The sequence below is a fragment of the Belonocnema kinseyi genome, chromosome 2, assembly GCF_010883055.1.
Source record: "Belonocnema kinseyi isolate 2016_QV_RU_SX_M_011 chromosome 2, B_treatae_v1, whole genome shotgun sequence".
In the NCBI taxonomy this organism is placed as follows: Eukaryota; Metazoa; Arthropoda; class Insecta; order Hymenoptera; family Cynipidae; genus Belonocnema; species Belonocnema kinseyi.
The window spans coordinates 14894647-14919566 of record NC_046658.1 but is presented as its reverse complement, the minus strand read 5'-3'; the positions used below and the strand labels follow the sequence as shown (position 1 = coordinate 14919566).

Sequence of the window (24920 nt, the reverse complement as noted above, 5' to 3'; positions counted from 1 at the left end):
GCATACGGAGTCGATATATTGTTGACGGCAGAGGATGAACAAAGCATGGCGGGCTTCATTACAGAATCAACGAAATACTTAGATGGAAAAAAAGTTAAATTTAAATGCAGAAAAAACAGAGAGAAAAAGAAAAGGACAGAGAAGATAGAAAGAATGGACGGGGAGATGGAAGGGAATAAAGTTAGAAGAGGTAAAAGGGGTAATGAAACAGATAGGGTTAATAAGAAAAAAAAGATTTTAAAAATTGTACAGCAATCTTATTTAATAGGCATTTTCAACTTAATGTTTTTATCATTCCTTTTTGACGAATTTCTAATGCCGAAAACGACCTCGGCAACTTTGAATTATTTGAAATTTTTTAAATTAAAAAGCATATAAGTTATTAAGTAATATGAAAGTGCACTATTAAATAATATTACGTGTATGTTTGATAGAAGCAAATAGCGGTCAGGTTCGAAATTAGTGTTAGCCAATTTTGAAACAAATCCACAGATTAAAAAAAAAAACAATTTATGCACGTTTTTATTCAGATTCGCTTTATTTACTTAAAGTAAAGGTAATTTCTGTATGAATTGTCTATACCAAAGATATCCTGTCATTATTGACAAACTGTACCAAGTTAGTATATAGCTGAAATGTTCGTTTCTTAAGGATACTTTCGTTTGTCCACTTATTGGAGTTCCTGGTTTTCTACTACTAGCAGCCAGATCAATAAATATTGGATGAGCATCTGTTAGCTCAGCCATTTCCTCAACATTTCTGAAAAAGTTTTATTAGTTAGCCGTTTATTTAATAGAATATTCAACCTAAAATTCTAGATTCAGAATATAACCATAAAAAAATACTCTGCAACTTTACTCGTATACTTTATACTTGGATATGGGTCCGTATCCTCTTAAGTGAGCTATTTTCCACAAAGGTCAAGGTCATTCTCGTAGTAAATCTTAACAAATATGCTCTTAGGTCATATTTCACTACTGCATGTGCCTTGTTGAACTTAATAACTTTGGTCTTTACGAAAAAAACTTCAAAGCTTCTCTTCCCAAAGGTAATCAGACCTCGTATAAGCTTAAATGACCTTAGTGACCTTCATCGTCGAATTCGACTTATGACGTAAATACATATTTCATTGTAGGATTTCTCCTTATTTCAATTTTTTGTGACAAAATGAAGTTTTTCAAGGTAAAAAAGTGGATTTTGAAATAACGACGAAGGTCATCAAGGTTATCCCTAAGGTAAAAACAAAAGTCACATTCATTACATACAGATTCAGCCTTAGCTACCTTAAAAAGCCCTTGGGTAATGTTTTTCGTTAACGCTAAAAACTGACCTCACTTACCCGACCTGAGCAGTCGTGACCTTCCAACGGCTGCCAGGTTAGGGTCAAGGTCAAAGTTTAGACTCTCATCAACGCGTGATACTTAAAAAAGTTCGTCTGATATGGAATATTTTCCAATAATGCTGTTCTTGTAGCGATCAAAACATCGTTTGAGTTAAAATGACCTTAGAGTGAACTTTTAAGTCATCCGGAACATATGACCTAAGTGCATATTTGAACGTGAATTTTCCGTTCTTTCGATCGCTGTTTCTATTTTTTTTTAAGTTGACCTTGAAACAATCATGAAGGTCCTCCTCAAGGTCAAACCTAAGGTCACCATCAGGTTCTGTGTTAAAAGTTACTACGGGAATGACCTTGACCTTTGTGAAAAATAGCTCACTTACGAAGATTTAGGCCTGTTCCGCTACTTTTGTGATATGTATATATATTGTAACCGTTGGCTTTTAGCAACGTTAACTTAGAGGAAGCAATTACTAAATTTTCATTGGAAATCTTAAAATGTCATTAAAAATGGGGAATCTCTGGAGAAACAATAAGATTTTTATCTACATTTATCGATTTTATCTTCATTTCATGCACCTGAGCTAACCTATTTATACATTCATGATCCAAGGCCCTTTGCTATGTGCATTTTAATGTACATTTAAAATATATTAACGCTTTTTTGGTAGACTTAATACGATTGATATAAAATAAATATTTTTATCATGTAAATCTAGAACATCGGCTTCCCGGGTCATTTAAATCTATTAAGCTAAAGCTTAACTCAATGTTATTTCACACAAGGGTATTTTTATTCTATAATTATAATTTCACGATAATTTTATAACTCTTATATCTCTAACATTTCTTTCTTTCTTATTCAATTTTCTCTTGATTTTCTAATCAATTTGATTTGTTCTTTAAATGTCTGTATAATTTCTACGGACTCTTTCCTTCAGAAAAGATGCTCACTTCTTATGTTTTATCGCAACTAATTTTTCATGTTCTTAAAAAATTGGTTTTCTAAAGAAATAAGCGCTTTCTGAAGCTAGGATAGGTCACTGGACCTTATATCATCTCAGGAGGAAGAACTTGTTCTAATTTATTCTCATTGTCATAATAAAAGGCACAATGGCACAGAAGGCTAATTTTAATTTAATCCTACTACCTATTTACGAGGTGTGATTATTGGAAATTATCTTAGGAAAGTTAATCCTCATCGGAGAGGGGTGCTGTACGAGCCCGTTTTAGTACTTGAAGCCTGGGTCGAGATTCGCTCAGACCTCAGGTATTCTCTTACATTTTCTGATTTTAATACTAAGAAATCGCAAGGGAGAGCATTCCCGAGCCAACTTTAGTTGAAACTTTCCGTTTTCTTCATTCAGGAATTTCCGAGAGTCATGCACTTAGGTCCCTATTTTAAAGGAGATATTTTCTCTCTCTCTCTTACATTCACCTCTGATCACTTTGGAAACAGGTAGTGCAGTAAACTCCTCATCTGGATTGAAGCGGCTCAGCGGTGATTGACAGATTGTAAAATTAGTTAATTCGATTTTACGGGGCAAGTATCACGGTAAACCCTGACGTCGCCCGAAAATGTGAAAAAAGAAATCACATGTAGATCAAAATCGCCTTTGAAAATATAATAAAAATGAAATTACTTGCATCAAATAATAATTCTTAATTAAAATGTCAGATACCAAAGAGGGCTCTCAAAAGTTTATTTCGTTAAAGATTTCACTCTGACACCGCAAACATCGGTTCTAAAGATTGAGTCTCTTTATTCCAATTCTCACTATGCGTTCTGCGCTTTGCAGCAGCATGATCCTAACTGCCGTTTCTCGACAGCATGGCTCTTTTTATGCCCTCTCAGTGACACGCTCTCTCAAGCTTACGTAAAAACGTACGAGTGGGAGTCGCTGTAGTTTTCGCTCTCACCTTTCTCTTGTGAGAGGCATCCATCACGATATAAATTTATCATCCTATTAATTGTCTAAACACACTGTATAAAATCTTCAAAGCTATCCTAAATGATAGGATTGTTCGGACAATCGCAGCTGTGTGGTAAGAAATGTATGAATAACGCGGCCCAAATAAATGTGTAGCAGGATGTCGGGAGAACTTGCTTATCGATAGATATGTCTGCAAAGATGCAGCATCCTACCAGGGTGACGCATCGATGGCCCTGATTAATTACCGGGAAGCAGGAGCGTCGAAACGATTTTTTTCATGGGCGGACTCCCGAAAAATGTTCGAAAATAGTAATTTAAGATAAAAAGTAATTTTACTTTCTTATTAGGTTTATTTATTTTATGACTGGGCTCCGCCCACCCATCACCATTCTTGAGTGGGGTCCAGGCTATGCAGCCCACCCAGCTCCGACGCCCCTGCCGGAAAGCTTGCGATTCGACCTCCCAGGGACTTATCATATGTCTTTTGGAAAGCTTAAAGGCTCATCCACAAATCGTGAGGTGGATAGGAAGATCGATGCCGGTTTGGAAAACCAGATATACTATCTCATCTGAAAGAAAGATGGACATTATTGCCACTATCTCTAGCACTTCGCCAATTCCCAGGGGTACTTTTGCGGCAAACCTGCAAATCGAAAGCACAAGGTCACTCATGCATTTTACATGGATGATCTTAAGATCTATGCTAAAAATAAATAGCAACTATATCTATCTCCATGGATTGTCGACCGATACGCTGAGTAAATAGGAATGGAATTTGGGTTAAAAAAATGGGCCAAAGTTTATTTGAAGCCAGGAAAACTTAATGACATCCCTGCAGACCCTGAGCTCGTTGATAGAATCGATGTACATCACCTTTATGCTGAAGAGACATACCTGGGCGTGCGAGAGCCGCATTCAGGATGTGGCATCTACAAAGGATACTCTCCGGAGCAAATAAAAACGTCTCATCTGGCAGAGTTGGGATTCCGAACTGTCGGTGAAGAACAAAGTATCTACAGCGAACATTCTTGCGTCCTGTTAGTACTCTATTCATTTGGAGTGGTTCCATGGTTGAAGAACGAGCTCTGATCCCTTGATATCGGGACACGAAAGGTTATGCACATGAACAGAAGCAAGCATCTTAAGTCTTCTGTTCCGCGACTCTATATCGCACGCCGTCAAGCTTGTCGCGGAATATTGAATCTTGAATGTCTTCACAACAGCATTATTCTAAGTACAGTACATAAACTCGCACAGAGAAGAGACCCTCTTCCTAAAATGGTCAGGAAATACGAAGAAGGGGGCAAAGGAGCGTTTCTGTACAAAGCAGCGAAGGAGGCTGCTGGAACACTCGAACTTAACTTCAGTATCAGGGGTGGGCAAAATGCACAAATCTTATCAATCTCGAGTGCTCATTCCTAAAAGCCCGGACTAAAAAAGCACAGGAGAAAAACTTCAATGAGTAACTCCTCGATAAGAGGATGCACGGCATCTTCCACAGAAATTTTGAGGATTAGTCAATGTCGTGTGAGCTAACTTTTGCTTTTCTTGAATCACCCGGATTGAAGTCGGGCACGGGATGTTTTATTTTGGTATGTCAAGACGGTGTTATTTCCACCTTAACATACCGTCTCCACATTTGGAGACATATTTCGTTATTCAACTCATGCGGGAACGATCTACATCCAAATGCACAATGCGGCACTAAGAGTTCTTTATTACCATTTGTGCCACTCTTATGGTATTAACCTTAATATCGTTCTGCTGAATGCTCCCATGGAAATAGAGTCAATTGTCGAGAATGATAAGTGCCGCATATACTGGAACTTTATATTCTTGACAATTGTTTCTCTTGCGCACTCGCGGCTTGACATAGTTCTCCTGTACTTCGAGAAGCGAACCATCTTGCTTATTGAATATTCGGCACCAGCTGACAACAAAATCAAAGCCAAGCAGAATAAAAAGAAAGAGAGGTATAGAGAACGTATAAGGGAGTTGCGACGATTGTACGAATATTCTGTTGAACTAATCGTCTTTGTCCTCAGCGCCCTTGAAGGTGCCTAGCTTTCACTGGTTAATAACCTGAAAAGCATCACTGCGTGTCAACAATATTCTTAAACACTTGCGCAGTAAATGCAGAAGGCGGTTGTTCTTGAGTCGCTCCGTGCCTTCAGGGTGCACGAGATTTCTGCTGGATCGTTATATTGATTCCGTCACAGACTGTAACCACCTATCTCACGATCGTGGGGCGTGTTTATGGCTGAAATTTTACCACGATTTCGCTTGGATCGGGTGCAGTTTTTCAGATTTGCATCCGCTTTCAGCGACATCCTGTGGTTGTCCTGATGACGAACCTTTAATTACACACACACACACGCGCGCGCGCGTGTATAGGTCATTCCATTTCATATTAGCGCACTGACCAAAACATATGTTCTTCGATTTTCTTCAAACTGCGGTAAATTTTAGTATTAAAGGCCCTATTCTACATACAAACCCGTAGCCACCATAATATGTGGTTACCGAGATATGGGGGCGCAGGGGAGGGAGGGGGGATTTGTAGACTTTGGTGTGCAAACCATTTTTTGAAAATATATGTCCTTTCCCTAGTCTTTTGAAACTGAAAATTAAAATTCTAAATATCACAAAAAACGTATCCTCAGATTCTAAAGATACGCATATTAAAAGAAAGGTTAGGATTTCTCGTTTATAACCCTAACTTAACATTATGGATATTGCAGTAGAATCTAAAATATTAATTTAAATAATTATATAATTGCAAAACTCGTGGAGTCAGAATTCAAAACCTAACAGCATGAAGTTTAAAAAAAATAACTATGAAGTTAGCTCATTTTAATATCTCTTTCATCACAATTTGCGGATATGTGTGTTGTAGCATAGTAAATCTCTCATGAGAAAATTGGTTTTAGGGAAAAATGACTGAAGTTATTTTAGTAGTCGTTGCGCCACAACAAAAAATGCACAAAAAAGAGGGCGCTAAAGTTGCCAAAAATCAGTTTCTTTTCTTTTTCAACCCGAAAAAAAATATTTTGGTGATCGAAAGCGTTAAAAAAATTGTGGAGTAGGAAAAAATCTATAAAGAAATAAAATTTTTTTCTTGCGATGCACCGTTTCTGAGGTACGGCTCCTTGAATTTCTAATATCAGGTTATATTCTGGAGAAGTACAGTAAATTTGTCTGTTTTTGTGAAAAAAATACACGCGGCGTTATTATTTCATAAATCGTTACCGGGAAATTTGAATAACAAACAAAAAACTATCGGATGTATTTAAGAAAATAAAAATAGATTTTTTCCGCATTAGGCATCTTTCTTCGCGGACGGTCACATATAGATCTCACAACTATTGAGGACTTTTCACGCCATTAGCAAAATTCGATTTGTAAATCGAAATAGGACGCAACTTTCAAATAGATCTCATTAGCAGTGGAGCCTTAGTACATTTTTGGTGAAGCTCAATTCGGAAACCAAAACATAAATCAATATTAGGGTTCAATTAAGAATTTCAAAATAAAATGCAAGAGAGTCAGGTCAGTGGCTGCTAAGATTCTAATTGAATGCCATCAGACTACGGGTTGGTATGAACTAGTTCGGAAAACCCAGTTTTTTTGTACTCGAAACAGAAACCAATATGAAGCTACTCAGCGGCTTAGAGGAATATTAAAACTTTTTGAAATCCAAACAGGCTTCAAAAAATAGTTTCAAAATAAATTAGTTCAAATTTTAATAATTTTAGGAGATAGAGTATGCTTTGTAACAAAATAATTAATTGATAATATTTGCAGAACTACCTCATACTATCGGTTTCTAGGGATCATTATGCATAATATTAATTAAAAATTTTTGGAGGATCTCTTTTCGATGAGCAAGAGGTTCCTAGCTTCCGGACTATAATTGACCCTTTGAAGGTTCGTCTTCTGCTGTGTAGCAAACAGGAGGTTTCTACGCTTATGGCATTCGGTAGCGAACATAACGTGGCCCATTTTTTCTGAAGAGATCTGTGTTACAGTTAAATTCAACAATACCGAGAATTAGGTTTTTTATTACGAGTTTTCCAATATTGAAACTCATTAGGATCATGATAATAATGTTTATTGACGGTTTAACTTTCGAATTAAAACCGCTGAACCAAAAAACTTCATTCAAGCTATATTTGACCTTAAAATCTTTATAATCTATCCAGAGCCAAGATAATTATTTTTTACATTTTTAGTTCTACTGGTTATAACAATAATTAAATTAAAAGTTGAAAGTCATTTCTCCTGGCTTTTCACAGATTTTCTGCCACCTGAAAGACAAACAATTTTTGACGAAAATTAAAGTGACATCATTTTACAAATATAACTTTGAAGAATTTTTCTATCTTTGCCTCAGAATCCTATGATTTTTTCTGTCGAAGTAGTTAATCTTTAAAACCAAAAGGCAGGACTTTTTGTCCCAACTTAAATTCAATTGTGATTCTTTAAAGTATAATTAAATATTTTTTCCGAAATCTCTCCCTGTAGATGTTTCTACCTTTTGAGCAACTAGAAATCGTATCATTTCACGAAACAAATTTTCGTCGTTGAACAGGATTTAGCTGTCACTAAGAAGATTCTTTTCTTTAGTAACCTCAAATAACCCCTCCAATTATATTCTTTGAAAATTGCAAAAATTGTCGGATCTCTGGGACTTTAAACATTGTTTTAACTTTTTTAAGGCGACATATCTTTGGCTCTATTTGACCCATTTTAATTTTCAAATCGAAAAATGTTAGACTTAATACATATTTTTACAAAAAATAAAAAAAAAATTAAAAATGGAAATTTTTTGAACAAAATTAAAATTGTGCTGTTGAAAAAGCACCCTATGCTTTTTTTATTTTTTTACACAACCCCACTGTACACACCTGGGTATCCCAGCATCCACTACAATACATTTTTGCATGAAAGTGGAGTAAAAATTAAAATTTCGCCTGGGGCCTCCGAATGACCCTTATTTATCTGAATTCTAAGCAAATGGTATTGTAAGGATTTATTTAGGAATTCTGTCAGGAAAAATAATCGATTTGTATAACAACGTGGATAACACTGGGTGATCACACAAGGGTTAAAGAAGATGTTAACGTATTTGATAAATCGAAGAAATTTTCTAATCGCAATCAGTGTTTTACCGCCAATATTTATAGCTGTCCCCATAACAAATGAAAACGGAAAAATTCAATTTTCCCACGAAATCGACCTGTATGCGATAAATAGTTTATAAACCAAATTATTAGTGACAGGAAGGTCGAAAAATTGCTTTGAACCCATTTTTAATAGGGAAAATTGTATTTGTTTCAAAAAATTGTAATTCTTCTCGCAAATAAGCACTTACGATCTAAACGTATAGTTGAGCACGTACGATGATATTGAAACCGCGAGGTAAGTGATCCCAATGAATGCCTAATATATGCACCCTGTTGAGATTCTCGGTGATCGCATTCTCTCTTCTATTGATCTTTCAGGAGTATGAACTCTATGTGCTAACTTTACCACCTTCGATGAATCTAGTGAGATACTTTCGGTTACAGGGTGTCGGGCCATTTACATGTTTATACACTTGTTTGCTGCCTATTATGCATTTATAGGTGAATGATACGTGAAGTTTGAATTGTTACATATATATAACTTATATAACTATTACTTGGTATATTTAGTTTAGGAACAAATATGTATGTATTAATTAATTGTTATAAGTAAAATTAATATGAGGTTTCTTTAATTTATCGTGCTTCATTAAACTATCAGGGTCATCTCAGTCTTTAACCTCTTGTGGTATTGCACTTTTAATTTCATTTTTTGATGTGTAACATCTAAGATAGCGATATGGACCTTTTCGAAATATTTTTGAAATCATTTTAGTATAATTTGACGTTTAACGCCTTTTGTCTTTTGTTTTTATATACAGAACTATCATTACTGAATTCCATAAATAATTTAGAATATCATTTACTATATATTTATATAAATGAGGTTCTTGCGTAAATGAATGTAGGTTTGTGACTCGAAATCAACCAACGCCCACCGAGGGATAGTCCCTCGATATGAAGCCTCTGCGGAATGAGATAACTCTTTTTCGAGTCTAGTCAAAGTCTGTCTATACTTTTGGAGGTATTGAGTTTCTTTTGAAGGGACCTACGATTTAAGATGGATATTAAAGCACGAAAGCACCGGTACAAGTACATAGAAAAATTCAGTGGGAACCGGCACAGGGATCGAATCCCATTCCTCTTGCTCGGAGGCCTGATGCGCTATCGCGTGAGCTACCGAGAGTCTATTGAATACATGTTATATAACATAAAATCTATGTAAAATAGAAAAAGTTACTTTATTATTAGGAGAGGTGAGATATTATTTTAATCTGGCTAGGCAATTTTCACTGAAGTAAGTTTTTTGTTTTGTTTTCACGAATGTTCAATGTTTTTGTTATATATTTTACAAGATGCGTAACAGAAACTATGCAAGGACTCGAAAAAGTGACCTATGTCCGGAGTTTACGTTAGAGATTTTAAAAGTTATGCCACGCAAGCTCTACGGGAGATCGATAACACTTACTATACTTGTTGAAAGAGGTACGTTATTATTTTATTATTACTAAGAGGTTTTTAAGAAAATAATTTTGCCGGGTTTCACAAATGCTTGTTTTATCTTAGGTTTGTTACCAGTTATGTAACAGACATCCTGAAAGTTATCGAAGAGAGTAACTTTTTGTGTTAGAAAAAATTTGTTTCGTTATTATTTTAATCCTTCTAAGAATTTGACAAGAGTGTTAGTTTTCTATGTTTTGCGAATATTTAATTTCATCACTTTATTTCAGGGGGGCTAAGTGATATAAAATTTGCGAGTTACCGAAAAGAGTACCTTTTTTCGTTAGAAAAGGTGTTTTGTTTTCTCAGTCTTGCTGATAAATTTACTATAAGTATTTTTTCTGGGTTACGCGAATGTCCATTTTTTTCGTTAGCTTTTTTAAAAGTAATGTTACAGAAACTCCCCAATAAATCGAAAAAAGCGACTTTTATTGTTAGAAGAAGTTTGTAATTGTTTTCAGCTTTTGTCTATTTTGTCGCAGTGTATATAACATGAATTCTGCTAGTAATTAAAAAGAGTACCTTTTTCAAAAAAGGTTTTTTGTTTTTTTAGTTAGGCTAAGAAATTTGCAATAAAGTAAGTTTGCTGGTGTTGATACGTTCGCAAATTAAAAATTTTGTTATAATGCCTTAATGGACGCAACCTTGTAACAAAATTAGCAAAAAACTTAATATTCGCGAAACCCAGAATACCTACTTTGTTTAAAAATTGATTGTAGTACTAAACAAACATAAAATCTTGTATAAAAAAAGGTACAATTTTTAATTACAAGTAGAATTCATGTTATATGCCTTGCGACAAAACTAAAAAAAAGTAGAATTTCTGTTAAATAACTTGTAACAACAATATGTAGTAATGCTATTAAAGAATCATCTTAACGAAGAAGTAATCCATTATATTCAGTTCCAAAGGTAATGCCATTCTCGGCCCAAGTTTGCGTACAGCTTCATTTTCGGCTTTACTACCAAACTTCTTTGCACAGTCAGCTAGATTTTTCAGAAAGTTGGGGACATTTCGATGGGCTGCAAAAAAAAACACCTGATAGGAACAAAATCTTAGGAGAAGTTGTAGGCTCCAGAAGCTACGATCATGATTCCTTCAGGCAACCAATCCTGACGCAACCGGAACGTGTACGTCGTCTATTCCTTCTATCCCACACTGTTCCTTAGAGTGCGATCTCTAACCGCGGATGACCTTACAAGGTAGAAGAACAGCCTTTTGCATCTGGCTCGCGATGGACTGAACCCGCTGCTCGCAAGCCGGGATTTTTTTTTATTTGGCTGAGAGATGAAGCTTTAATACCTTAAAGCAGCCGATTATGAGAACGAGAAGATAGCCTTTGTAGCCTTGGTATAGCCTGCTCAGCTCGAAACGGAGAGCTTGACATTTCGTCCGTTTTACTTTCTCCTTTGCCGCGATATTACTATCAGCTGGTGCCGAGAAGTCAGTCATGTAAATCATCTTAGTCTTTAGGTCTTGAAGGACAATATTAGGCTTTGTAGCACTGATACGTTGAGTGGTGGAAAATCAGAAATTCCAGTATATATTACACTGATCATTCTCAACAACGGACTCCAGTTTGACCTGGGCTATAGACGACTTTTTAGTACCAAATGTGTTAATGATGCTAGGCTATGTGCATGGAAATGTCGCAACATTGACGAGTTCATGTTGATGTATCAGACGCATGAGAGAATTTATGCTTTTTAGAATTGAACAGGCTGTAGCTAGAACCATTCTTCGATGAAGACGCCCTAATTTCCATTTTCCTGTACCAAATATGTAGAGCAGTATAGAAACTGCTAGAATTTTTTTACCTATAAGTTGTGGATCTTCACGCGATGATGTATTTTTTAGTCTTCCTTTGTATAGATTGACGCAGGTATACTTGCCCAATCTAAAGTTCATGCCAATTGCTTTAGAGTACCTATTTAATACCGTCACAAGGTTTTAAGATCCTCTTTTGAGGAGACAAAATGTACAAGGTTGTCCACGTACGAAAGTTGGTTGACTTTTCATTTTCTTCTGTTCGGCGGGCCACATAGGTAACCAGAGCTTTATTGTATATATTTTTGCAGATTCTAATATATTTTGGTCTAACACCCATTTTTAAAAACTTTCTCCAAAAAATGCTTTATTTACGGAATTGAATTTGTACACCTAGATTTAGGGTGTCTATATTGTCAATAAAACTACACTCGAACCTTGATAGCTCGAACCACCACGGGAAGCAAAAAAACTTCGAGTTATCAAAGAATTATGAATATATTGGCGAAAATATGTTTTTCTGAAACATACACTAAGTACACTAATTGTAAAATTAGAAAAGAGTAGATTGTAGGCAAAATACTAGAATTATCAGGATTTCTAACTAATAAACGAGTGCATGTTTGATATAAAGATTATTCCTCTTAAGAAAAAGTTTTTGGCCCTAAAAAGGGCCGATTTTAAAAAATTTAGTAATAAGGATTGAAAGTTACTATTGCACGAATTATGACTAATTTAGACTCAATACGCAGACTATTTCTTGAAAAAATCGGTCAGCTTGGTTTGTTTTGGTTTTTTTTATTGAACTGTTATCCATATAACTTTCAATCACGTTAAGGGCAGAAAAAATCTTATCTGTAGTTCCGGGTTGTTCTCGAATATATTTCCTTAATATTTCTAAACCATCCGTGGCTTGGGAAAGATTAGTTGGGGATGATTCCACATTGTCATCACTATCTGCTTCTTCTTCGCTTAAATCATTAGATTCTTCTTGAAACGTTGTAGAATCTAGTATTTCAATATCAGTCGGATAAGATGTGGTAATAATATCAGAGTCTACGTTAGCAAAGTCTTGGAATTCAATCGCATTCATCACAGGCAAAAGTTTTAAATGTTTCGTCCACCACCTGTTCTCCAATTTCTGTGAAGAAAAAAGAATGAAGTAATTCCGATAATAATGTTTGTTCTTGATGATTCCCTGGTCCATTGGCTGCAGTTTGGATATCATATTTAGCGGCAGAAAAACCACCCGAATTGCTTTTAGTTTATGTGAAAGAATCTTAGGATGCGCAGGACAATTGTCTACAAAGAGTAGCACTTTCCTCTTTTGATTGGAAAATTTCTTAATCTGCGATTTTTTATTCTGCGGTTTCTGCGATTTTCCAATCAGGACCAGTTTCAATTTTTTTGTTCCAGTCATATTAGCTCCTGCCATGACTGTCACACGTTCTTTGCTCTTCTTTCCTCCATGACAAGTATCCCCTTTGAATATCAAGGTTCTGTCTGGTTAGTATCTAAAGAAAATACCAAATTCATCCGCGTTGAAAGTGTCTTCCGGGTCATATTCTTCTAGTAGACTCGGCAGTACACTCGTTCTGTCTTCGCAGTCAAGTTCAGACACAGCTGCACTCTCCCTGATATGATTTTCTCTACAATACCGTTACTGTATTTGAATTTTTCCAGCCAACCAGTGCTAGCTTGAAATTTTAGTCCAGGATCCTTCACGAACTCCGCAGCTTTTTCTTGGATTGATGGTCCTGACACTGGTAAATTATGATCTCTCACTCGCTTTATCTACTCCATCATACCTCGCTCAAGTTCAGGGAAACTTGATTCTTTAAACCTTTTAGGCTGTGACAAACACGGTGCTTCTTCCACCGCCTACAACATTTTGTCCTGATCCTTCAATATCGTCGATAGAGTACTCGCGGAGATACCGAATTCACTTGCGATTCGTTTTTTACGTTTTATTCCTGTTTTAACTTCGACAATAATTTTTAATTTATCGCCGATAGTTAAAGACTTCAGAGATCGTTTTTTCTCCACTGTGAAACTTGACTTGACGATGATATAGAATAAACTTACTCAAGTTGTGCTAATATCCGAGCTTATATCCCTTCAGTTAGACGACTCCACCCACTCTCCGCTGCCCTACCGTCCGGTCCCTTTGTTTAGGGTCCACTTACCAAGACTCTTGGGAGTCCGTCTAATGAATTTGAATTATCGAAATATTAGAGTTAACGAAATTCTATCCCTTCAATTAAGCGACTCCATTCACTGTCCACTGCCTGACCATCCAGTCCCTTTGTATAGGGATTTCACTTATCGAGACTCTTGAGGATCCGTCTAATGACTTCGAATTATCGAAATATTCGAGTTAACGAAATTCAAGTTATCGAAAAAATTTAACACAGAAATCCTATATGGAAATCCCGGGGCCGAAAAATGTCTTCGAGTTATCGAGAATCCGACTAATAGACGTTCGAGTTATCGAGGTTCGACTGTACTTTTTTCTGAATCCTGAATAAAACTCTGGTTTTATATATCATAGACGCTTGCATCCGACCCCATTTCTTAGGGATATTTTCCGACTCTAGTATTGTATTGAACAATTGATTTAAATGTTGCAGTCCTTTAAGAGTTCGATTTTTAATAAATTCAAAAGGTACTACATTAGAGCCAGGAACTTTCCCGCATGTCATCAAACGTTACCTCGTTATCTAGACATGGATGTAAGAAACCATATATATTTGTGTGTTACCTTATGCTCGAGACAGAAATAATGATTTCAAGTAATTCTTCAAAGATTCTAGTTTAATGCCGCTTGCTTTAAAAGTATTTTTAATCCTGGTCCTATACATCACTTTCTCGGAATGCACTGTAATTGGAGGACGAGGCTACTTTGCTTACCGTGTTTTCCTCGTATTCTTTTTTCTTCGTCATGGATTCTGCGGACTGTTTAATTTTTTCCAGGCTTTTCGGATATCATGAAGGTTACACAGGCACACGAAAAGAAGGTATTGTCCACCAGACGAGATAAACATTTCTATACGTTTTTGGGGCCGCTGAATCCGAATCCGGGGTTGTTTTACTCGGTCAGGATTCATTTCGTTTTTAATCTCAAAAAAATTATGAAAGTTAGAAAATTCATGGAAACACCTAGAAAGCAAAGCGGTTATATGTTTTCAGGGTCGCTGAGTCTAAATTTAAAGGTCATTTGACTTGGCAAAGTCGCATTCCATTCATAACCTAAAAAAGTTAAAACTCTGAAATCTGTTCTCGACATCAATTGTTTCCATTCAGCGCTGGGACATAGAACTTGTTAGGCATTCTTTGAGCATGTCTATCAGTATGTAGCACAAAATCCTTCTGCCTTGACAGATACTGTGACGATGACAAGTGTCCCGAAAGGGGATGTGTAGAATGATTCGTTCTTAGATTTGTTGAGGTAACGAAGCCAGCGAAGGTGCGCGGCATTGCAGGTGGGCGTGAGGGTGTGGATGAAGTCTTAGTGTTTCCGACGACGAGTTGATATAGTCCTCGTCAAAGTCGGAAAGCTCTCATACTTAGGCCTAGGGAGGTATGAGAGTTATCACCCCTAGAACGGTAGAATCACTTCCCGTCGGGCCAGGATCCCTCACGTGCGGATTTTCCTTAACACATATGGCACCATCAAACAAAGAATTTCCAGTTTCTGTTTCGAAACATACATGCAACAAAGACACTAGTGCTTTTTGCTACATATGTAGCAAATACCCGCCCCGAACTGATCGAAAAATAATTTCTGCGAAACTTTAAAATATGGATTAGGTATGTTTTGGTCTTAAAATAACGTACGAAAAATGGATGCCACATAAAATGTGTGCATCTTATTCTAAGATGTTACGTCGCTGGGATCCCAGCAGATATTCTAAGGACCTGAAATATAACAAACCTGGGTTGTGGAAAGAGAAATTGCATCAAAAGGATTCTTACTTTTGTATGAATGACGTTACAGGTTTCAACAGAAAAAATAAGCAAAGCTTTGTTTGTACCAATGTTAAAACAGTAGAGAAACTAGAAAGCTGGTGCTGCAATGAGATAAATTCTGACGTAAGAAATGATTCCGACGAAGTAGACGAATCGAGGAAAAACATAGAATCTGAAGAAGAAAATGATTCCGATGAATAAAGTGATGAATCGGAGCATCACGAAAATGACGACGATTACATTCCAGGTAAAGGCAAGGATAAAAGAACTAACTAGCAAAATATGTTAAAGTTGATTATTTCCGAAACAGAAAAGTAAAATTTAGAAAATACTTAACGAACAAAGACGACCCATCGCTGGTGTATTGTAACGATGTGCAAGGGCTAATGGATGAACTGAAACCAGATGTTATTACTTCCCAAAACGAATAAGTTCGCTCCTATATCTATAGCCAGAATTTCATTCGAGCTAGGTTTGCAAAATATTAAGCAAGCCCCGTTAGCGAATCCAGACAGAGTACTTCTACCTGCTCTCCATATTAGATTGGATGTAATGAAGCAATTTTTAAGGCTCTTATCAAAGAAGGCAAATGTTTGGAATATTCACAGCAAAAAGTTTCAAATATTTGAGAAGCAAAAGTGCATGAGGGTGTTTTGACGGCCCACAAATCCGTAAAATGTGCAAAGATCAGAATTTCATCATAGTTATGAACAAAAAAGAAAAAACTGCAAGGACGAGTTTCAAAAATGTCGTGGAAAACTTTCTCGGTAATCATAAAAGTAAAACTTCAAGAAAATAGTAGCTGATCTGGTGAAAAACTTTGGAAAGCTTGGTTGTTTGATGAACCTAAAGTTGCACTTCTTGGAGTCTCACATAGATTAATTTCCAATGAATTTGGGCGATTACAGTGAGGAGCAGGGGGAAAGATTCCATCAAGACATAAAGGAGATGGAACGTAGATATCAGGGAAGGTGGGATATGAATATGTTAGCATATTTCTTTTGGACATTGGAAAGAGAGGTTGAATGAATGGAATGCGACCTCCCCGAGTCAAATGACCTTTAAATTTGGATTCAGCTACCCTAAAAACATATAACCGCTTTGCTTTCTGGGGGTTTCCATGAATGTTCCAACTTTCATCATTTTTTAAGGTTAGGGACGAAATGCGACCTGACCAAAACCAACCCCGAATTCGAATTCAGCGACCCCAAAAACGTATGGAAATGTTTATCTCGTTTGGTGGACAAGACCTTTTTTCTCTTGTGCTTGTGTTATTTTTATATTTATTATATTCGACGTTAAACCACGGCTTATTATTATTTATATTATTGAGGTTAATGAATTTCACTAATTTAAACCTTTTTGCCGCATTGTGTATAGTATATACAACCCTTGTAACGCACGATTTGTATGTTATTACAGTGTTATTTACTAATGAAATTACTTCCGATAAATGTCCCGACCTGGCTCAAGCGCTTTAATGCAAATCCTCCCATTTCTGGAGAAAAGGAATACGGACTTTCTTGCCTTTTCCCCTCCCAACTATTAACCTGTGGGTGAGCCATTATCTCCTTTCTTCTGAGGTAACTATTGTTGTGAAATAGATACTTTTTTTCTAACACTTTTTATAGTGCGGCTACTTTCATTAAATTCCGAAATATTTGTAACGTATTATTTCGCGAAATATTAAGCTAATTTCATGTTTTTAAATTGTACTTTAATTGCATAAAAAAATTTCATATTTTGAGCCATAAAACAGCGCTATTGTAAAAAATTGTTAAAACAACAATATAAATATCGTTCAATTCGGGAGACAACATGAAGTTCCTGTATATGTTACGCGATCCGAGAAAAGGGACACACTAGGCAAAAGTGAAATTTTACAGGACGAGTGATTAAAGAAATCTCGAACTCGAGGCAGCAGAACCAAGGAGAAGTCTCAGCGAAGAATTCTGACCCCCACTCCTTACAGTTCGACCGTGTTTTCCCACTCTCTCCTCCTCCCGTTCACGCGATGGCACTCGAGTTCAAGTTCTTCCGTCTATTGTCCTGCGCTGCAGAATTTTCCATAAATAACTTATAAATTGAAATGAAACATTGAATTTTCAAATTTCTTACAAATTTGAACGCACCTACAGTGCGCGCTTGTCGAATATCGCGCCCTGCGCTTGGTTATTTATTCTTTGCACTTAGAACGCTTCAACGAGACTTTATAAAAAAAAACCTCATCGTGACACTAGCGCTACGCGCTCGATTGTTGACTGATATTTTTTAACGTATTTTTATTTTCTGAATTACCTTACAACAAAAAGCTACAATCCTTTCTTCAGACATTCTTCTCTACCTCACTTTGTTATGTTGAAAATTGTACGTATCTCGCGTCTTTTGGCGTAATATAGAAATTTTTCATTTTTGTATATCAATTTAGAAAAATAAATTAAAAACGAGAAGTTCTTCCAAAAAGTGGTTTAAACAAATGATGTAGGAATTTTGAACGCTGAAATCCCTCCAAAATTTTGTTACCATATTTCGCGTCGTTTGGCTCAAAATTTGAATTCTCGTTTTTTTCATAATATTTTCGATAAATAAAACCTCAATAACAAGTCTGATCAAAAAATGGTTTAAATAATTTTTATAGGAACTTTTAAAAGTTAAAGCTCCTTTTTAAATTTTTTCCGCATCTCATGTCGCTTAGCCTTACATTTGAAATTTTGATTTTTTATAGTATTTTTGAAAAATAAAACCAAAATATCAAGTCTTATTTAATATTCTTTCAAAACCTTCACTTATTGTCGTCGTTTGTCTTAAAATTACAAGTTTCAATGCATAAAGCCTAAAAAGCGTATGCTATCGAAAAATAGTAAAAACACAACATTTTGGTTGGATAAAACCATAACCGTTTTTTAAATATTGTGGGTTAAAAAACTCGTTTTTTCATTTAAGACCTGAAAAAGTGTGCCAAAGCTCGATTTGATCCGTTAATTTTTTTACAGTTAACGTGTTTACGGACTGGTTTCTAAAAAATTTGTACGTGTGTTTTAGGTGCACAATTTTTGTTCACTCATTTTTTTCTTAGCCGATACCGTGTTACGCATGCCTATCTTGATACCCCTACCCCTACCCATAGCATATATAAGCCGACACCGCTCGCCGCTCGGGCAGATCTATCTTCTACCGTGTACGCTACTCCTGTATAAAGAAACAGAATAAATCAGACAATCAGAGTGATTCTGATCGTCTTCCTTTTTAAAAACCTGTGTGTTTTAAAGCGTAACATTTTTTGGCGATCCTGCCAGGATTGTCCTTCAACGATCAAGCAAATCAAAAGAAGACAATGTGGTAAGCGAACCTCAAGATTATTCTACGGAATAATTGTTCTACGGAATAAAAAAGGAAGTTAAAATAGACTCCAGAGAATTCCACGGACCTCTGAAAACCCAGGACTACCAAGTTATTATTGAAACTGAGTGCTGAACTAAGTAGGCCTCATACATAGGAAACTCAAACGAATTTCGTCTAATGCAGAGAAATCAGCAAGGAAAGCAGTAGCAGCCAGTCAACAGACCGTAAGATTCCACGGATTCTAGGCCAGCTACTGTACGATTGTAACCACTGTAAGTTATTGTATCTAGAAAATACGATAGGTCACAAATCGTAAGAAAATGTTCATGAGTATCAGTCTCCCTTGTGGTCTGAGGAAGGTGACAAATTCTAAACGAATAATAACTGTTTAGTATTTGGCGGAGCAAAATTTGAACATTTGGGTAGAGAACGTACTTGCACAACGTGCTTCTCTTCCTCAGCAAAATAAAAGAAACTTACTGTAGAATCAAGTCTATTGTTGTAGCACGATAGCTTGCATTCTGAATGTATTAAAAGCACAAGAAAATAAAAGCTTGGAAACGCTGCAAACTGGAAAGCCAGTACTTAGCATATAGAAATCCTGTAGTTATATTTAATACAGATTCGGAAAGTGACAACATGACAGACGAAAGACAACAGTCACCTGACCAATTCACCCAGATCCTGAGACAATTACAATCCCTCACCACTGCCGTGAACCAAACAATTCATAATCAACGCGAACTTATAATAGAAAACGAGCGAAGACAACAGGAAATCCATAGCTTGGCATTAAAAGTAGGACTACAAGCAAAAATAGAGTCAGACGCTTTACTTACGGAAGACAATGAGGACGAAGAAAGATTACAGAGAAACCTAGAAATATTAAAAGAAAACAGAAAAAGAATCAAGATCAACTGCCGCCAGAAGACCCAAGCCCAGCTAAAGAAATCCTGGGAACCATTGATGTACTAAATGGACAAAACGACATAAGAGTAGAGGATTTCATCAGACAAGTCAAAAACGCGGAAACTCAATGTACCCAACCGTTATTACTACTCTCTTTAATCAAAGCTCAAAGAATAGTCGCACACGCCAAAAACGCAATTAGATTCATCCAAATAGAATCTTATGAAGAATTATTTGATGCCTTGAGACAAAACCTCAAACAAACCTCGTCCATACTTGCTTTGACGAGTAGACTCGAGTCCTGTAAACAAGGCGCAACGGAAACGGTTCAAAATTATTCTTCTAGATTCAAACAGATCATGAATGAAATCTTATACTCGGTTCAATCACAGTACATGAGTTCAAGTGAACGAAAAATAAAGATTAAAATGGAGGAACAAGAAGCAACAAGTAGATACATAATTAACCTAAAGAGGGAAATAGGATTACAAGTCAGACCCCTGAAACCGAAACATATCTCGGAAGTCCAGAATTACGCCGCGGAATCAGAAATGTGGATCCGTGAATCCCAACCAGTAAGACAAGCCCCGATTCCACGCGCGGTCCAAAGAACATTCATGAAACCCATACCGCCACCGCGACCATTCGCCAATACAACCGCATTCAAAGCTGCACAACATATACAAACAGATAGGAGTAAAATGTCATGCCACAAATGCGGAAAGATAGGACATTTTGCATCCCAATGCCAAACTAAACCACAGGGTTTTCACCCAGAACAGTACGTCAAGCGACCTCCCCAAATCAACCAAGCACTGGAGGAACAATCTTTCGAACTAATGCCCCAGGAAGAGTATGTGGAACAAGAGGAAATAACAAACCAGGAATGGACCAAACACGAAAAACATCAAGAACGAGCCGAATTTCAGCCCTTTGCGGAGAATTATTCGCAATTAGAGGCAAACGACTTGAACTAGAATATAAACTATCAAGTACGATAAACTATCAAGTACGATAAGATAATGACTTCACGATCAGTTCCAAATTCCACAGAAACAGGCGACGCACGCAATGAGTCAAACGGAAACTATCAGCGATTAACCGAAGTACTGAGAAATACGAACCTTAGTCACCTAACCTAACCCAGCAGATTGAGACAATTAAAAATTTCAAGAACTTGAAAACAATAAAGGACGTACAAAGCTTCTTAGGCCTTGCAGGATACTATTGCAAATTTATTTAAAAATTTTCCAGTATTGCAAGACCTTTAACTCGTTTAACTCAGAAGGAAATGATTTTCGACTGGACACCGGACTGTGAGAAAGCATTCTATGATTTGCGTCATGCTTTGACAACAGCTCCTGTGTTAAGATTCTCAAACTTTGAGGAACAGTTTACTCTAACCACTGATGCCTTCAATCATGGCTTGGGCGCTGTACTCTCTCAAAATGGTCACCCCTGTCTTTTCATTTACCGTACGTTAAGCAAAGCTGAAGAAAACTATACTACTTCAGAAAAGGAACTGTTAGCGATAGTTTGGGCCATGAAACGGCTACGCCAATACCTTCTCGGAAAAACCTTCAAAATACAAACGGATCACAAAGCGTTAGTATGGTTACACAACGTCAAGGATCCAAGTTCGAGACTCCTATGGTGGAGACTACGCATGGAGGAATATAAATATAAAATAGAATACGTCAAGGGTAAGGAGAATAAGGTTGCTGATTGTTTATTACGTCTTTTTCCATTAACTCTCGACGATTGCATAAAGGACGCAGGTATTACTGACGAACAACTAACACAAGAAGAAACACCTCGGATTGAAATATTCGATACCCTCGTCACGACTACCGAAGAACCAGAAAACGAAGTGCCCATGGAATTAGAAGAAATCGAAAACATACTCTCAACTACATACGAAAAATACACTAATTGGAAAAAGGACCCAAAAGACTCAGGAAAAATTAAAGTTAAACCAAACGCGACAGGCAAACTTTGGAAAGAGATAAATAAAGACAAACTAGGCCCATATAATGAAAAAGAATGGCTATCACAATTAATAGAAATATCAACAGAATTACGAGACAAAGGATATACGATCTTGCGGATAGCTATAAACGACCCATTGATAACCCCTTTGGAGAAAGAAACTATACAAACAATGATAGAATACATCTCAACGATGTGTGCAGAAGAAAACTTTCATCTATGTTTTAATAACATTAGAGAACTCACTAAAGAAAAACGAAAATCGATAATGGAAGAAGCTCACAAAGGACATCTCGGAGAACATAAGACATTGGATCAAGCCCGGAAATTAGGTCATTGGGTTGGACTAGACAAAGATGTTATCGAATATGTGAAAAAATGTCCGATATGCCAGTTACAAAAAACAACGCGTATCCGAAATCAGGCTGAAAGTATAATTCCCGAAGTCCCAGTGAAACCAAATGACAAAATAGCATTAGACATTTATGGTCCTTTACCTACAACCAAGAAAGGAAATAAATACGTACTAAGCCTTCAAGACCGACTAACAAGATATACAATACTCATACCACTCAAGGATACCGAATCAACAACGCTAATCGAAAATTTGATAGAACACTATATATATTCGGCGCTCCCAGGACTATTCTCACAGACCAAGGAACGAACTTCATTTCAGAACTAATGCAAGAGTTTGAAAACTCATTGAAAACAAAGCACATCGAAACAATTGCATTTCATCCGCAATCCAACGGAAACATTGAATTGATGCACTCCACTCTAACGAACTTAATTAAAACTTCTTGTGACGAAAACAACAACGAATGGGACGAGAATATGAAGTATATAAATTTCGTTATAAACACCATGGTGAATGAAACTACTGGATTCTCTTCATACGAGTTAACTTTTGGCAGAGAACCAAACCTCCCATCGACAATACCAAATTCCCCAAACTTAACTATGAAAGAAGTCATATTAAAATGGAAAAGGAAACATGACGAGAATATCAAACGTGCCAGACAGAAAATTGAAACTGAAAAGACAAAAAAGAGGATAGACAGTAACATAGTTCGAAAACATCCAATATACAAACAGGGGCAAATGATTAAATTATTGAACAACAGCAAACGAGACAAATTAGACCCTAGCTGGAAAGGCCCGTATAAAATCGTGAAAGTATTAGACAATAATAATCTTGACATTAAAATCGGCAACAAATTAGTCAGAGTCCATCTTGATAATACAATGCCTTTTATTTTAGATGAGGACCCTGATCCTACTCCTGGCACTAGTCACGACGACGACAACTAATTTTACTGCAAAACCAATTCAAGGAAACGTATTTATAGAAGAAATTGCGAGGATACACATGTACCATGATACTTGGAAACTCATAATTGGAATAAACATGACTTCGACCACAAGCAGAATCGCTACTATCAGTAAAACTATCAGTTTAATTGAAACAGCATGCAATAGCAAGTGCACGCCACAATAAGAAATTAAACTCTTAGAAAATCGTTTCAACCGTCTATTACAAAAGGAAAACATATTAAAAAAGCTTTTCGGTAAACAAAGAACTAAAAGGGGACTCATAAACTTTGTCGGTGATATAACAAAAACTCTATTCGGAACATTATCTAACTCTGATTAAACTGAAATTAACAATGAATTCGACAAAATATATAGCGATAATAAATAACTAGCCGAAGTAATGAAAAACCACACCAAGATCCTTAAATTGATCTTAAACTCATCATCTACTAATGCCAGAGTGACTAAAGAAGAAAAAGATTTGGCCAGGGATATGGCTAACGATGTTAACAGGAATGCACGGGATAGTTATATAAATTCCAAATTGTTTACAGCGGCAATAATGATCGACGAAACAACCGAAGATATGAACACAGCTATAGACGCCATAGCAGATGGTAAACACGGCATCCCTCATCCTCAGATCCTAACGCCAGCAATCTTGAAACAAACCATACAAGATTTTGAAAATTGTCATAAGACACGATACCACTTTGATAATGATGAAGAGAATTATCAACATTTGCTCGACATTAGTGAAATAAAAGTAGCTATTATCAAAGGACTATTTACCTATATCATACAAATACATGTCCTAGAAAAAGTTGAAGAATCCCTCCAACACATTATTCCGATTCCAGAAGAAATTTACAACATCCACATGTCCCTAATCCCTAACCATGACTATATAATCAAATACAAAGACGCGTATATCCCGACGGACCTATAAACGATACAACGTTGTAAAGAAATCGACAAAAATAGAATTTGCAGAAGAAACCAACCAAATATTATGTTGTACGACACCAATACTTGCGAAGCCAGTATACTAAAGCATAAGGAAAACACTAGATGTAACCACTCTCTATACCTGCTACATACTGAAACCGTTATACCCTTACAAACCGGATACATTGTAATACCTACGAAAAAATTCAATTTGGATATATTATTTGAAAACGATTTGAAAACATTAGCGATCGATGTAGCCACCATAATAACTCGTAGTAACTGTAAATTATATAACAACCACGATATATTGGTTTAACAACAACTTGGTTTAATGTAACTTACGATGTAAATTTTAATGTTGACGACGTCAGTCACTTAAAAACAAAATTATTACTACTGCCCAAGCAAATGAATAATAACGAACTTCGCCAAGCACTATTCAGCTTGGATGACACAGAAAATATTCTCTTTAATATAGCCAAAGACAGGCACCTCCGTACTTGGAAAGAAACTAGCCTAGAATACTTACAGTATGCAGGATATATAGCACTAGCTTTAGGATTGCTCTATGTACTTCAAAGAATAGGACTATTTGAATGTCTGAAACAATGTATTCCATCGAAATTCTGTTTTATTTGCCCTGAAAAACAAAGTTGATATACCACATAACGTAGTAACCTACGAGGGTAGTTCAATAAGTCCTTAGAATGAAGTATAAAAACAATTTTTTTTGGGTAAATTTTTTTTTATTTTTCAACATAATCTCCTTGGAGCTC

General features: G+C 36.3%; 1 protein-coding gene across 2 annotated transcripts in view; it reads right to left on the bottom strand.

The window, feature by feature from the left end:
- Nucleotides 1-495: 495 nt before the first annotated feature.
- Nucleotides 496-24920, bottom strand: part of LOC117168046 (surfeit locus protein 1) — a 136340-nt gene continuing 111915 nt past the window's right edge. The window contains exon 5 of one of the 2 annotated variants that reach the window (XM_033353388.1): nt 496-759. In XM_033353388.1, coding sequence (XP_033209279.1) covers nt 546-759 — 214 coding nt within the window. In that variant the 3' untranslated portion in view covers nt 496-545. Of the gene's footprint in view, nt 760-24704; nt 24785-24920 lie in introns of those variants that run through there. The other variant, XM_033353389.1, reaches the window with a different exon arrangement.